This window comes from Etheostoma spectabile, chromosome 14 (assembly GCF_008692095.1).
Source record: "Etheostoma spectabile isolate EspeVRDwgs_2016 chromosome 14, UIUC_Espe_1.0, whole genome shotgun sequence".
Taxonomy (NCBI): Eukaryota; Metazoa; Chordata; class Actinopteri; order Perciformes; family Percidae; genus Etheostoma; species Etheostoma spectabile.
In genome coordinates, this window is record NC_045746.1 from 21,075,395 (window position 1) to 21,092,508 (window position 17,114).

Consider the following 17,114-nt stretch of genomic DNA (forward strand, 5'->3'; position numbering starts at 1 on the left):
CCTTTATTCTCATATATAAGTCTTCTTTAGAGCCGCTGACATGTTTGATGTTTGATCATCCCAGATTTGCCCTTTTACGGACAGAATGGGACTAAATGGGACTAAACGTAATGTGATACAAAAACAATGAACAATGAAGACAACAACTTCCACAATCCCACGCTACTTTACAACGTCAAAAGTCCATTTTGTTGTTTGAGTGAGGGACATGTAGCAGCAGGAATTAAATATTGTGCGTTTAGGTCAAGAGAAAGTATTGTAGCAGAGTTGGGTGAATGGTGTACGTTAAAAAGATGTTTTAGTCGTGAGAGAGACAACTCTGATTGGACAGAGAGTCTAGCTAGCTGTCTGGATTTACCCTGCAGAGATCTGAGGACTAGGTAACCACACCCAAGAAAGTGGAAGGTAACTGACATCCGGCTAAAAACAGTGAAATCCGGTGGAATTTCCAACGGCAACAGAGCAATCCAGAATTGAAACTTCGTAGATTTAGACTACCTTAACCCTTACACTAAGCTCCTTTGTTGTATGATGATATGATGATGGCTAATTGATGATGATAGATATTTATTGCCCATGGGGTGGATTTGTCTCATTTCAGTTTCTTCCACATGTCAACATACACGTACAAATACATCAACAGATAACATAAAGACAGGTACATATCCACATAGAAACAACCGCATTTACAACGAAGACACCGGGTCGGTACAAAGTTCAGCAGTGACATGGCAGGAGCGACAAAACTTGAGCCAAAGCGAGTCCTTCTACACCTCAGAGTCCTGTCTCTGGGTGCATATGGAGGGTGATCGGTGTCATCGCCCACTGGTGAGGGCGAGGCATGTGATGGCTCCACCGTTCGGGTCTGAGATGGTGGGGGGAGGGGAGCAGAGCATTTTGAAGGCGACGTGTGTGATCTTGGTGAGTTTATTATTGTTAGTAGGTCACACCACATCTTCCTTTTCCTTGTCGTCTCCCCTCCGTCTACCATCAGTTAGCACTCAGTCTTCAATGCTAGCCAATCCACTTTTGAGCATGAGTCAGTCTACTCAAGGATGTACCAACACACAGGATAACTTCCGGTCTAACCACATGCCATCTTAGTAACTAATAAAACAATAATAGAATTATCAAAATAATGATAGGGACATATCTACATCAGGCTTGTCCAGTGCTCCAGTGCTCCAGTGCATGCTGGGATGCAGTGATGGAGCAGTGACTCGACTTGGACTCCCCCACTGATGACTTGGACTCGGACTTGAGGATTTATGAAACCTGACCTCTAGCATTCATGAAATAGGACTTGGAAGTTGAATGAAGTATCTGACTACTTTTACGTGTAATAGCTCATGAAAATGTGATATAAGATATTGATATACAGTATATTTATTATTATTACTGTTATTATGTACTGTTATTACTGTTTCATGCAGGCGCATGGTGTGTGTCTGGAGCTCATGACGTGTACATGCCCCCTTGTACTTTTGCTCAATGTAGAACCTCTTATATGTTTTATTTATCAGCTCTTTAAAGGTGCCCGAGTGGACCAACGGAGGCCATCTTGGATTTCAACTCAGACTCAACCTGGATGACTCAAACGCTGGTAATGGTGTCTTCATCAATCAATCAATCAGACTTTAGTTGTATAGCACTTTTCATACACGTAAATGTAGCACAAAGTGCTTCATACAATACCCACACACACACACACACACACACACACACACACACACACACACACACACACACACACACACACACACACACACACACACACACACACACAGTTAACATACCTAACATTATATCCCTCCCCCCCGGCCCCGTTCACCCACCCCTAAATCGACAAAAATGATTCCATTTAAAAACAGAGATCGAGCTGAACAGAACCGAGGAAACACCAGAGGCAAGAAACTTATAAAGCAAAAGATACTTAAATAAATGAATAAAAACTCTAAAGTGTGGATCACAAGAACATAACCTGTGGATTGTTAAAGACAATCCAAAAAATACATAAAGAAGACTACTTCCAGAGACTATTAGACTTCTACTTCAAAGAAATATATATATGCATGTATACAGCGTATTAATAAACTTACTAAAACAAACCACATATGAACAACTAAATAAAAGGGACCTTAAGTGGATAGATAAAGAAAAGGAATACATGACTTGTTTATTAAAATGCCGGACTAAAAAGGTAGGCTTGGGACTTGGACTCGAACACCGGGGGACTCAAGACTTGTCTCAGACCCGTACTTAGGTACTAGAGACTAGACTAGAGATCAGTTGGGGACTCGACTGCAACACTGCTGGGACATTTCCTTCATGTCTACCTTGGGGATGCTACAATATAAACTCATCCGAGTCATAAGAGTCCGGTTCACTCTGATGTGAATGTTGAATATTAAACAAGAGATTTATCTCATTTAAAAAGAGGGTTTGGGTCTGTAAGGGGCATCGAAAATGAGAATGAATCATAATCCCATTCTGCTTTAGATGTATAGAAAGTATTACAATCCGTTCAGCAATTGATCACATGACCACCGTTGCTACAGCACACTGTGAACCTGGGGCCTTCGGGCCCCTTGAGGGCCTTGGAGTGGGTTGTCTATGCAATCTTTTTACATGTATTCTTCCCTGCTGCATCTCTCCTCCGTGTGTGTGTATGATCACTCGGGTTGTACACTGTGCGCATCAGCCTGTCAGCCCTCAGCACCTCGGACAGCGCCTGTGCGCTGCCCCCCCCCCACTGCTGGCGGAATGTAAGAAGCCTTTCTGATCGCATCTGAGTCTTGGTAAACCCTCTCTGGCCATGTAATGAGTGGGAGTTGTCATTGTGGGCGGTTGCGCGGCGTGGAGACGGGGGGGGGGGGGATGCAGTCAGTTGTGCCCCAGCTGATAACCCCCCCCCCCCCATCCCCCTTTCCAAGAGTACAGGCAGATCCTCAGGCCAACATTTGGATGAATCGTGACACTTGGAAGAAGAGAAAAACACAGAGCCAGGAGGAGCTACGCCTACCGATTAGAGCCTGGAGAGTGTGTGTGCGTGTGTGTGTGTGTGGAGACATAAAATGCCGAGCCTTTAAAATACGAGCAGTTTGTGACACGAATGGTTAACAGAGCCCCCCCACCCCCACCCCCCCGTACCGCACATGTAGTCTTTTTTTGTTCTTTTTTAATCAGTTTAAACTGATCTGACTGTCCTGGAGGGGAGGCTTGGACGTGCGCATCGGAGCAGGAGTGCCACTGCGGGCGCGGAGCGCGCTGTTGCCTGAATTAACTTAGCTCATTTGAGCTCTAAAGTATGTCCTGTCTTTCTTATCTTCTACACAGTCTATAACAGACACAGTGGGGACACTGTTCTTTGGGATGGAACCTGTGGTCGAGGATGATTCGTTGTGCTTGGAATGCTTTTTCTTTATTCCTCCAACAACTGGTGAGTTGATCCAGGAATAAAGCAGCTGGAAAGGGGAAATGATGCTGTGAAAATGTTCGGTCCGCGCATTGTGTGAGTAACGTTCCCCAACTTGGTGTGTTGCTCCGCGATACTCTGTGACCCCTCCGCTCTTATCCGCCACTCAGCACATTTGTGATGAGGATGTCAGCAGTTTGTGAGGACCATTTAAGAATTCCACAGAAACTCGATGGGCTTTTTTGTTTATGGTGGATGGCTGCTAAAAATAGCCTGCACGCTGATGAGGTTACGATGAACAGGTTGGTGTTCAGCTGAAACTTCGAGACATGCGGAAAGATGCCCAGTTCTAGGACATTTTATTCAAAGACACAGCGAGTGTAGCATCAAAGTAAATAAATACACAAGGATCTGTCACCGATCACTTAACTGATTGGAAGAATTGCTTGACATCAGTACAGCGCACTTGAGGAACACAGAGACCAACAGGCGATCTGGGGAGCAGCTTGTTGATGGCACTGCGCACCGGGAGGACTTGGTTTGGGCAGGTCTTGCGCAGGGTCTTTCGGCTGCAGGGCTCCTGGTCCAGGCGATCGAGCAGTCTCTTGTGTCTCTCCGCCAACCAGGAGCAGGATCTGGGAGTGTGTCCCCGGGATTACTACAAGGCGGGGGAGTTCCAGCGCTGCTCCGACTCCGGCGTGCACCGCGGCCACCGTCACCGGAGCGCACCTTTCTGCGTCTCTGCTTCAAGGCGCTGTCCACACGGCTTCCCCAACGCTTGCTGCGCCTTCCCGGGGAATCCGAGGGGACATGAGCCCCTCGGTCGCCGGTTCCTGTTGGCCATGAAGCGGCAAAACGTGCGGACCTTGTCCCTGATCATTTGCACGTTCACATACCTGCTCGTTGGGGCCGCCGTCTTTGACGCCCTGGAGTCCGACTTCGAGATGCGGGAAAAGGAGCAGCTGGAAGCCGAGGAGAAGCGTCTCCAGGGGAAATATAACATCAGCGAGGATGATTACCGCAAACTGGAGAGCATCATCATGGAGGCAGAGCCCCACAGAGCCGGGGTGCAGTGGAAATTCGCAGGGTCGTTTTACTTTGCCATCACGGTCATAACCACCATAGGTAAGTATCAATCTTTATTTTATTTTGGTGAGTTCCAGTTTCTAAAAAAAACAGAATAGAGCCCATAAGCAGTGCAGGTGCCTCTCGGTGTCGGAGTCTGATCACTGTTGCTCAACAACTCAATTTATTATGAGGACAGTTACATTGTCAAGTCAATAAAACAGCAAGTAGGCAGATATTTGGCGAAAGCACATGTTCGTATTCATGTTCAGAGCACTCCCAAAGTATCCGACCGGATCACAAATATGTCTGCGGAGTCTTAAGATAGTTAAGATAGAAGTTTTTAAGCAACATGTTGCAGTACAGTCCCTCGCCGGTCCGAAAGGAGTTGGAGCCTACACTTGATGGAGCTCAGTGTTGTCTGACCGTGGAAACAGACATGCCAACAGCATGAGGATATTTGGATTTATACTACATAACACGGGAGGGTGACTAGTGCACTCAGCTGGGTGTTAAAACACGCACATATGTGGGTTTCCGCTGGCGCAGCTGGAGTGCGTTACGAATTCAACTTTGACGAGTTTAGTGGGTTTGAGATTGTGGGGAGGAGATGAGATGGAGGCTTCGGGAACGGGACTGGCTGAGAGAGGCAGCAGGGTGGTGCTGAAAGGACAGCTCCTCCGAGTTCCCGATCCCAATCACAAAAAGGCTTCATCGCCACAGTGAGTTACACCAACACGTGGAATCTGCCTCGGTGATTGGCGCACACACACACACAAACAAACATACTATACCTGGATAGGAAATAAACAGAAAATACAGAAAAAGAACATTATATACACATTATATATAGCCTACATGTATAGGTTTTACTTTTGACATTTAGACATTTAATGTGTATTTCTTAAGTTTAGGAATTGACAGGACTGTATTTGAGTTGGATCCAGAGCTTTATTTGAAAAAAAGATGGGTGAGCCATGAGAGCCGGCGATCATGAAAACTAAAAAAACCCTGCGAGTACAAATCAATCCAGTTTCAATAAATGCATTAATTTCTTACGCCCCCCCCCCAAAGGAGACATGATGTAATCAGTTTACGTGACTTACGATGATGCATTTGCGTCATAAATATGTATTTCTAGCTGTGACGAAGGGGTTCAGTGAGTTTCTCTTGGTCTGCGCTCCCCATTATAATCGCACTCTATTGTGCCTTTTCATCCCCATGATGCCGAATGAAGTTTTTATCGAATCAAGTTGGAGCTAATTGATTGTTTGCACCTGTGACGTAAAAAAAGAGTTCGAACTCGATTTTTAACCCACAACACCCCCCCCCCCCCCCCCCAACCCCCCAGGGTGCTGTCAATCAGAAAATGGTGATCTCCATTGGATCAGAGTACTGTCCCTTGGCTGCCTGTTATCTTCCCAGCCCTTGTCACGTGACCAAATAATGTTTCCATGATGACTATCCAAAATTCTGGTGCCATGGAACCAGCCGTGGAATAGTTTTTTTTAGAATGTTTTTTTTTTTTTTAGAATGTTTATGGTATTGCAATACACAATTTGATTTAAATGAAAACAAGTGCATTTAAGAAATTTATTGGATGCAGAATTAGATGTGTGTTGTTCTGGCCAATATTACCTATACTTCCAAGCAGATTTTGTTGAGTCAGAGAGTGTTGTTCAAGAGGAGGACTAGTGTCTGGAGGCGAGCTCAGCAACAGGCCTGCCTGTCCTCCAGTTTTTCCAGGCTCCACTTAAAAGGGACGCCTGCACCGAGCAGTGAAGGTGGATCCGGCACACTGTTGTTTCTAGGCTACAGCAACGAGAGCCATTGGAATATTCATGTCCTGTGAAGTGGTTACATTCACTGTAGCGGGCTGTGTGGAAACCGGACGCTTTTACGCATTGTCATACAGACCTTTTCCTGTAAAATGTACAGGAGTGAACCTTATTTTACTTGTGAATAGGAAGCGGACAGTGGTGGAAGAAGTAGTCAGATCCTTTACTTAAGCAAAAGTAATAATACCACACTGTAAAAATACTTTGTTACAAGTAAAAGTCTTGAGTTCAGTACTTGAGTAAATGGAATTACTTACATTCCAGGACTGGAAGGGAAGCAGAGTCGTTTGGATAAAAGTTAAGTTAAAAAGAAAAGGGGTTTGTTTCATGACAGTAGTTGCATTATTTGGTTGTAGCAGAAAGTAATAAATAAAAGAAATAGGAAACAGCTCTGGCAGAACTAGGGATTTTTCTTGCTGATTGCCAAATCCAAATTATAACGTTGTGAAAATTAGTGCGAGTCCATATTTAAAGTGGAACTGTGTCATGGTTACACGAGCATATAGTGTTATAATTGCACTAAATCTGCTTTCTTAATGAATTCAGGCAAATTGTGATTATAAACTCACAAAATGTGTTTCTGAGGGGGCTGTTTTACACGTCTGCAGAGTAGTGAATCGGGTAAAACAACAGAATAATGCATTCCCCTGCAGTGAACGTCAGTTTTATTTGCCATTTGATATGCATTTGACATATTGTCATATGGATCAGAATAGGAAAAACACTGTAAGTATTGTAATGTCCTTCCATACTTATCAAGAAAACTACTACTGTTCTACATTGTCATGGGGTTTAAAGAATATAAACACTATGAAAAGACCATGAACCAACAATTTCCCGATTCTGCTAACATAATATACTAACAATATGCTAACATAATATACTGTACATCAGGATCTGGAGACCCTGAAAGTATGTCAGGGTCTCCAGAGCCTGATATACAGTGTATTGTTATTATTTGTTATATTGTTCCTTCATTATTGTTTTCTCAGAAACTGTTTTAACAAACTGGCTGTTACTTCATTAGAACAAACATCATATGCTCTATTGCTGCTGTAAATCTAACTATAGAGCATGAACTGTGTATCAATCCGCAGCAGAAAATAGTCCCCAATAAATGCACAATTTCCCCCCGTTTGACAGTTGCGAAAAACTTCAGCTGTTTTACGAAATCATTTAGCATTTTTTTTTTTTAAATGAAGCCATACATCCGTGACACAGTTTCAAAGATTTTAAGGATTATCTTCAGTAGGGACCAATGGGCTTGAGGCTGAGGGCAAAACTCAGGATGGGGAAGTTGGAAAGTATTGAGAGACGGAATAACACATTGTTGGTTTTAGACTTTAATGGGATTTGTTGATAATAACAAAAGCCCAGCATATCGCCAGACTAATCCTTTTTCCACATCAGCTAGCTCTAGTGTGAGGCATGGTCAACGCTGCATACATGAGCAGAGGCCAGCACCATGTCTGGACAACGAGAGGTAGCTTTCTATACAGCTCAAGGAAGTTTTTACATCATACAGAGTATGGACAAGATGGACAAAGGCCCTAATAACTTCCTTCTGTAGTTTACATCCACTTAACATTAACATTTCAACTCAATTTCATGAGTTATCACTATTTCAACTCAGGTTTTAAAGCCAGTTCAGTGACATGTAAATTTCAACGTGTCAACTTGACAGTGTGGGTTGGAATCAGGCCCCCCAGGAAGTACGGCGGGCTTTGAAGCAAATGGAACAGTTGCAACTCCCGGCCTGTCATGTGATACCCTCTGGCCCAAAAAGACATTCTTCCCCATATACAGCCGACACATTATCTTGGAGCGTCACAATCCAGGGAAATAACTCGTTTCACAATCAGAATTTGATCCATTTGGTCTGATAACATTTGGAAAGTCCAGGAGATCTGCCCAATTCAATCATTTAATCCCCATTCAAGTTACTGGGCTAAACAGGAAGGTGCCGGCTCAGCCGTCGCAGGTCTTTAACTTGCTTTGCTCTATGGGCTGCACAATACAGAAGTAGTGCCAATCATCCAGGTAATATGAAGGCTTCATGCGCCACTGAGCAACCCTCATAGGAATGAACGGGGCTCCGCCTTAAATGCTGTGTCCAGGTTTTATATGGTTACACATCCATTCAATTTCAATTCAATTTTATTCATAGTGTCAATCCACAACAGGAGTTATCTCAGGACACTTTAGACACCGCACTATCATTTACAAAGACCACACAATTTCAACGAGCCACAAGCAAGCATTTGGTGCGAGAGTGGCGAGGAAAAACTTATTTTTTAGAGGCAGAAACCTGGGACAGAGCCAGGCTCTTGGTGGGTGCCCATCTGCCGCTGCTGATTGGGACACAGAGACACTGATACAGATACAGTGGTGCTCATAAGTTTAGGAACCCATGCTAAAGTTGACCGAAAAGATGAACATAAAAATCGTCTTTTGGAAATTGATCTTAACACCTTAATTTAAAAAAAATGGAAAAATCCAACCTTCAAGGAAACCAATTTTCTTTGTGAATGAATAATGTAAATAAAGAATCCAGGATGTTATGCATCCTGATAACGTTACCCTACATCATACCTAGAGATTGGCATGGTTTTATTTCAGTTAGCCTAATAGCTGATATTATTTGAATTGAGAGATGATCTCATGGAAAGTTCCCCTATCTCTAGGTATGATTATTAGTATGTGATGATATGGGGTTATTTTAATTCCAAAGGCGAAGGAAACTTTATCAGGATGCATAGTATCCTGATCCATGAAATAACTGGCCGTTGAAAACAAAAATCAGGAAATTTAACATAGGGGGGTGTATACTCATGCCCCCTGTATTTTAAGGAAGAACATCTATTTATTTACTATACATCATTCATTCACAAAGAACATTTGTGTCCTTAAAGGTTGGATTTTTCCTCATTAGTTTAGACATTAAGATCAATTGTTTTTATTCCCCTTTTTAGTCAACTTTAGCATGGGTTCCTAAACTCATGAGCACAACTGTATTCATCCATGGTTGGAATATGGTTACCTGATCTCTCAGAAAGTTGCCATAATCCCTGGTGTTGTGGCAATATGTTTGCGTGGTGCAAATAGTCCTGGACATGTTGTCTTGACCGGCTTCAGAAGAAACAGCACCCAGTCATCTGCTACTATTCTCACTGGTGTGTTCTGTTCTTTCACTGAGATTTCTGATTACTAGGTTTAGGAGAGATGGAATTTTCTGGATGCCTCGGAGCATGAAGTTAAGCAATCACAGGAAAGTGTCTTGATGTCAGTTTGATATCTCTTTTTTTCTGTGATTTGCCTGACCATCCAGACTGTATAAGGCAGACCAATTTCATCTGGCCCTCCAAGCAGGTTAAATCCAAGGCTAAGAATTATTTGCAGGTGGTATTTGACCCAGCCATGCACGTCTTTAACGTGTGGAGCTCTGATTTGATGAGTTCACTCGATGATTGGATGGCAGTACTCAAATCTACCGTTCAGTTGAGATTCGTCACCTCGTACTCTCACCTCTTATTGCCTTTTGAGGGACATTTTCCTCTTAGAAATAATGCAACTGGATTTATTCGTTTGCACTCCATAAATAGCTTTTCAAATAATTATAAGTAATAAAGAATTGAAAGTAACTTTGTGCAAAATAAAAACTCTGCTGCAAAGATAAGGAAAACAATTTGGACTGTGTCAACTGTGAGCCGTTTGAGGAAACTGATTAAATGTAGTGTCTTCATGCGGGACAGTAGGAACGGTCCAAAGATATCTATTAAGATAACGTGCTCACTGCTGCATGTGTACATTTCCAGCACAATAAATCACAAGAAAGACAAATACCCCAGGAGAAATGTAAGAATACATTCTCACTACCACAGTACGCTGCTCAGAGACACATCCATGCAGGTTATCTGTTTACTACACAACATTTTTAGAACGTGATCATATTAAAGGAAAGAAAATAACAGTGTAAAAGAACATGCAGTAAAAGTGATTGAGGACAGTCCATTGAATTACATTTCTGGAGTTATTTAAAGGCTGATATCAACTCTGCTGGACCGATCTCTTAGTAGTAGAAGGTAATAACAAAAATAGTAGGTAGGTGTTTGAAACCGTAATAGTAATAGTAGAAGCAGCATTAGTAGTAGTAGTAGAAGGTGTGGCAGTTTTAGCAGCAGTGTTTGTAGTAATAGTAGTAGTCCGGGCTTTTTTATCACCTGCTAACACGGCTATCCGATTTTTAAAGTTACTAGCCAATCAGACTTCCCACTAGCCAAACGTGGATTTGTTTTTTCCTAACTAACTTTCCTTTACCGTGGTATTGCTGTGTGTATTTTGTCCATGACAAATAACCCATCAGTCGGCCCCAAAACGTCATCGTTGGTAAATGCCGTAAACTCAGTCTTTGTAAAGCTTTTCAACCATTCCCTACTACTACTACTAGTATCACTACTACTTTACACAGTACACACAGGCTTGAATTACACACACGTGCACTAATGGAGCGATGTCAGAGTGAGGGGGCTGCCCAGGGAGAGGCGCCCCGAGCGGTTGTGGGTTCCGTGCCTTGCTCAAGAGCACCTTGGCCGTGCCCAGGAGGAGAACTGGCACCTCTCCAGCTACCAGTCCACCAACATACTTTGGTCCGTACGGGGACTTGAACCAGTAACCCTCCGGTTCCCAACCCAACTCCCTATGGACTGAGCTACTACCACCCCCACTCGCCACTGTCGCACTGTTGCTTGCTCTGGAGGAAACTACTGGAACGGTTGGGTCCTTGTACGTTCTGGAGTGTGGTCTAGACCTACTCTATCTGTAAAGGGTCTCTAGATAACTCTTGTTAGGAATTGATACTAAAAGAATGAATTGAAGTTGAATTGAATTCCCCAGAAGAACCAAGCAGGACTGCCTTGTTGCACAATCCACATTTTTCTACAAAACTTGCCATTTTCAGCGTGTAGCTTGCTCGCTTGAGGTTTTTTGTTCCCTGTAGCGAACGGCAACACACAGAGAGCAGAGGGTGAGGGACATCGGCGTCAGATGTCAGGCACTCATCCTGGAAATGTCCTTCCGTTGATCCAGAATATAGCAGCAGTAGTAGTAGTAGTAGTAGTGGTAGTAGTGGTAGTAGCAGCTCTAATAATAATAGCAGTAGCAGTATTAATCATAGTAGTAGCAGCCTTTGTACTAAAATTAGTAGCAGTATCAGAAATATATATAGAGAGACTGAACACCTTACATAAACTGTATATTTTCAAATAATTATCTAAAAAATTAAATAAAAATAAAGGAAATCATTGTGAATAGTTTTCACATGTTTATTTGAGACCTGCACGTCATACAACAAACAACATTGCAACAAAATTCATTAATCACTAATATAACATGTGCTGTATAATGAAAGTACTCCAAATATCATATAGTCCATGTGTTCTTTTTCAGGCTTTAACACAAAGTTAGCAATCCTAACCGAATCCAAATGGAAAATAAATCCCATTTTCAATTATCTGATATTTCAAGGTTTGGTTAAGTCATTTCATGGAAATCATCATAGTATTTACAGCACAAAAGAAACAGATGGGACTCACTTTCCACGTCAGTGTACAAAACCTGTTTTCCTCCTGAATATTTTGGGGTAGGGTTAGGTAATCGAGATATACCACATCCAAGTCTCTTTAAAGACAGGAACATATGTACACAGTTTATGCATTTTAATTTCATTTCATTTCAAACCTTTATTTAATACTCAAGGCCCATTGGGGGGACACTCATTTTCAATGGGGCCATTGAATGTTGCACAGCATGCATTTTAGCAAATTACATTATTATAATAATTACAATAACATTTAAATTACAACAGATGTACAAAAAAGTGTGTTACAGACAGATACAGTATAATCCCGGGGGCAATACAAATATAATAAGAGCAGTAGTGGTAGTAATAGCAGTTGTAGTAGCAGCAGTAGTAGTAAACCTGCACTTTAAACTGAGGATCTGAGGCCACGCTTTTACTCATGGAGGATAAAAATAGCTGTAATCAATAGCCGGAGGCCTCACCTGACTGTGCTTTATCGATAACAGGCTAAAGACAGTCACATGTTCAGTTTAAGGGAACCTATGGTGGTAATCCGGGATCAGATGCTCCTCATCATTCCCATCATGCCGCCATAAACTGAACAGAAAAAGAAAAAAGAAAGGCTGGAGGTCTGAAACCGGAGCCCAGCAGTGATACTGTTAGCACATTTCAGACCAGCTGTCTTGAGGGGCCCATCTCGGCCGCCATGATGAGGTTGTAAGCACTCCCCCCCCCCTTTCCAGATTGACCCTGCAAGTTGACTATATTTATTCCTGTGACTAATTGCACCCATTGCGACACTTAGTGATGACAGCATGTGGTGAGTGCAAGGTGTTCTCACCCGAACTGCGCTCAGAGGGAGAAAAGCAACACAGTACAGTGCCTATATATAACTTCCTTTCTCAATTTTACCCATTTTCAAAGTTTTTTTTATATCAGAAATATGGGTTTCTTTTAACCAAATTGGCCCAAAATAACATGGATGTATGCATGTACTGTACGTTGTATGGAACTCATGCAACATTCTTCACAAATTAAATGGATTATTGACTAAATTCTCACATAAACTGGGATTATCCATCAACAACCTCTGATCCTAACTATTAGTCCAACTATTTCATAATATTTTTTTTTTAAACAAAAAAAATGAAGTATAATGTCATTTAAATTAGGTTTAATGACCGTGAATTTAAAAAATAAATGTTAAAAAAGGGGACAAAAACGTCCTAAAACGCGCCAAAGGATGGTCAGTTTGGGGTATGACTGAAATTGGATTTTTAAAAGACTGAGATAACTCACGACCATAACTCACATTATACCAAAATGTTTCCTTTTTGACTTGCTAGAGTGAAAGATCCTCTGAAACATCAGAGAGACCATCAGCAAAACTCCTCCTAAAACCCAGACTGGTGAAGCTCAGTCAGGGTCCGCAGCTCTTTAAGACCATTGAATGGCAAAAATGTAATTGCTTTTTAATTAAAACTATATTTGTTACAATCAAACAATTAAATGAAAAATGTGTTGAAAATCTGAAGCATATCTCTGCATAAGTCTGTTGTGGTGGTTGGTTGGCACATTCATTGTTCGTGAACGTCCAAACGGACCAACATGTCACTTTTAATAAAAGTTTAACAACATGTTATTTACACAATGAGATTCTTTTGATCAATAATCACCAGAAATGATTTAATGACTTAGTGGGTAAAGGTAAATAATAGAACAGCTGTATGGCAGGTTTAGAAAATGACTTCACTTTACTGTAATGCAGTCTGTAAAACCAGGAAAAGACAACACTTAGCTTATTACCATGTCCAAATCTAAGACGATATCTAGTCTCATATCGCAATATCATTATAACACTGATACATTGCCCATCCCTACATCGTAACATAGGCCTATCACTCCTGAAACTTTACATTCATGCTAAATAAATGTTACTGCCAACAACGAGACCAGAACTCACTTGAGGAACTCCGAGAGAAACGTTCCAGTTGTCAAAGTCGCTCTAACTGCACGAGTAGTGCATGATTATATCCACAATAGTTAGGTCAAATGCTTTTATCCTTTTATCCACCATCCTCGCCGATAAATCCATTACCCGTCCTTTCTAATGAATGAATGATGAAAGCGCTTTGTGAAGATGAGTCAGATGCCGTGTTTTGGTTGGACCTATTGTGCCAGTCACAGTTTCCGTTACACTGCACGCAAAGTGTCACTTCCACAATTTTTGGACACATCCACTAAAAGAGAGGGCATCATGAATCAACACATTCAAAAAAGCCAATTTTATAAAAAAGTCAAGGGGCTATTTCCAAATACTAGAATGGTAGAAAAAAGATATGTTAACCAAGACAATTACAAGTATAGATCTGTAAAATATACTTTCATGAACTTTTTTTCTATGAGTAGTTATATATTCATCAAACTGATTTTGAATTATCTGGGTTTAAGTCTCTCTGGGTTTTTTCTTCAGTTTGGATTTTAATATTCCTTTCATGTCAATCATGTTCTGTTTGTTTTCCAAAAACATATATTTATTATCTTGCATTTGACGTTTTATTTACGTATAAAATAATTCAGCGTTCAGGTGTGCATAGCCAGTCTAGCTCAACATACATGTGGTAATGACAAAACTGGTCCCACAGCACAGGGAAGCATTTTACATACGATTAGCTATAAGACACATATTCGACAAAAGGAAATCATATGGTGCCTATAGGCGTTATGGGATCAAAATGTTACCGAAGGTCAATTTGCATATAACAGTGGCTCTGTGATTTGTCTGATACGCCACGCAGCGCCACAGGCTGCAAAACGCTGCACTTTGCTTCCACTCGGCTGTCGTCCTTAGGATGATAACACACACCGTTATCTTGATAGGGCTTGTTTGGTGGAGTTCTGCAGATGTGAAGCATGTAGACAGTGATTACTGTGTGTGTGTGTGTGTGTGTGTGTGTGTGTGTGTGTGTGTGTGTGTGTGTGTGTGTGTGCGGGCGGGTGGGTGGATATAGCAAAACACACAGATTGTCCTTCAGCGTTGCATCTTGACATCGACTGATTTGAGAGCCGGATTTCCTAATTCCCAAAGAGAACCTGTTGGTTGTCCAGCTGTGTCGGTGCTTTCATTCGGACATTAAAAAGCACAACCAGGAGCAGAGCTGGACGTTTCGCCTTTCTACAGGGCCCCGAGCTTTCTGCTACGCCCCTGAAAATGACAGAAAGTTGCAGTTATTTTAAAAACCTAACAGATTCGGGGCTGAAGCCCCAGAAGCCGCCCCTGAGCACGTCCACTAGGAGGGTCAATAAGCCTGCTAACCCATCTGCATTTTCTTGATGACATATGGGCTGTAATACCTCAGGCTTCTCCTTAGGATTATTATTACTCTTTAGTATGGATTATGTAAATCTCCAATACATCAAGGACACAGGATTTCATGACTTATTTTCTCGAGCAGCAGTCAATAAAATGATTGAGCATATTTTAGACGAGACGATTTGCTCATTTGTTCAACAAGTTTAATAACGGGTGCATATGCAAGGATTAATAGCATGTGTCATGTTTATTGAGGCGTTTTTTTCTTAAGGGAGAGGAACTCTTCAGAATAAAGGCACGATTTGTAAATGTCATGAAGGTCTTTTCTTCACAGATGTTGTATTTTGTTTTAGTAAATCTTTAGCAGTCATCTAAGCAAAACAAATTGAGCACATTTTATAGAAAGCACTCAGGTCTTTATATGAACGGCCGTTAAACATAAATTCAGTTTACCTTTTTTTCAATCAAACAGCAACCTGTTCTGCCACAGTGTTCTGACATTAAATCTTTTTCAGTCTTATTTTTAAGACGCGTTAAGCAGCAAGGCATTTATGACAAAATATTATTCTTCAAGGATTAGTTCTCCAACATTCCAAAAGGAAGTCCCTGACCTCCAGTGGCTGGAGCAATGCAGATAGCTTTGAGATAGCTTTCTCTGAGATTTAAGCGTCCAATACAGTGGAAGTGAAGGATCTTTTATTTGTGGTGCTCAAAGCAATACAAACTTAAAGTGCTGTGCCACACACATTTCATGAATTTGTGGTAATGTCTGAAGTTCCAGCATGGACTCTGTAACTTGGTTACCTTGTTTCAAACCATTCTAGTGTGGTAGAGAAAGCCTGCAGGAAGACTCAGCTCGATTTGTGCCAGTTCTCTTTAATATTCAACAAGCTAAGCTGCTTGGCTCTGATTGGCTAACAGCTAGCCAATGAGAGCCTGGCTATTAGCATCCAGTGCAACTGGGCGAGCTCATGAATAGTAATGAGCTCAGGCAACATGACATCAGACTGACCAGCTTTTGAAATTATTTCTTTTCAGTGGCTAGAGCTGACAGAGGAGGTAGCAGTTCATTCTCACATTCACAACATAACACACACACATATGGACCTAACATATTTCAAAAACTGACAGTAAAAACAGTTTTGTGTGGCAGCTGCCTAAACTGATGAAACAAAAAAAGCACACCAATCTATCTGTCTCCATTACTCTGGATAATCCACAGAGCATGTTTACAACTTTTTTTTATCGGAACATTTGCTGAATTTGAAAAAAGAGTTAGGTAGGCAGCACATGGTTTTTGGAAAGACACATTCAATTTCAACAATCAAATTTGGCAAAAAACATTCCATCCACCATTATTTTTTGGGAGTGGAACCACAACTTTCCGAGGTTGTTGACGAAAACTGAAAGTATCTACATAGCTACACACTACAAGATAAGATTGATATTCTAAAGGTCCCTTATTAAAAAAAGTTTCTTTCCTGTTGAGGTGCTCCATAAATACTGTGAAAATAATGCTTAAAAGAAATGCACACTTTTGGGTTGGGGGGGGCTTAAAGAGACAGGCGTATTTCAGACAGAGGGTGAAGACAGGTATATTCAGACAGACATAATAAAGAAAATAATGGGTTTTTTAAATTTTAAAGCATGTAAACAAGTTAAAGTAGAAACCCAAAATACAAGTATTAACTTCAAAATGAGCATGATATGGGACCTTTAATATTTTTAGTGAAATATAAGTATGAAAAGATCTCCATGAAATGCAGTACAAATGTGATCTTAATGATTTTCTGTAGTAGTAGGCTACTAGTGCTCGTTCCAAAAAGTAAGAAATAACTTTACTGGGCTACGAATACCCTACATGTCACTTCATTTACAAGTTTGCTCGTGAGATTCCAATTCCGG

At 41.4% G+C, this 17,114-nt stretch overlaps 1 protein-coding gene across 1 annotated transcript in view; it reads left to right on the forward strand.

The window, feature by feature from the left end:
• Nucleotides 1–3,205: 3,205 nt before the first annotated feature.
• Nucleotides 3,206–17,114, forward strand: part of kcnk9 (potassium channel, subfamily K, member 9) — a 59,258-nt gene continuing 45,349 nt past the window's right edge. Inside the window, exon 1 of the mRNA XM_032535843.1 lies at nucleotides 3,206–4,540. Within this exon, the coding sequence (XP_032391734.1) occupies nucleotides 3,928–4,540 (613 nt within the window). The 5' untranslated portion in view covers nucleotides 3,206–3,927. The remainder of the gene's footprint in view (nucleotides 4,541–17,114) is intronic.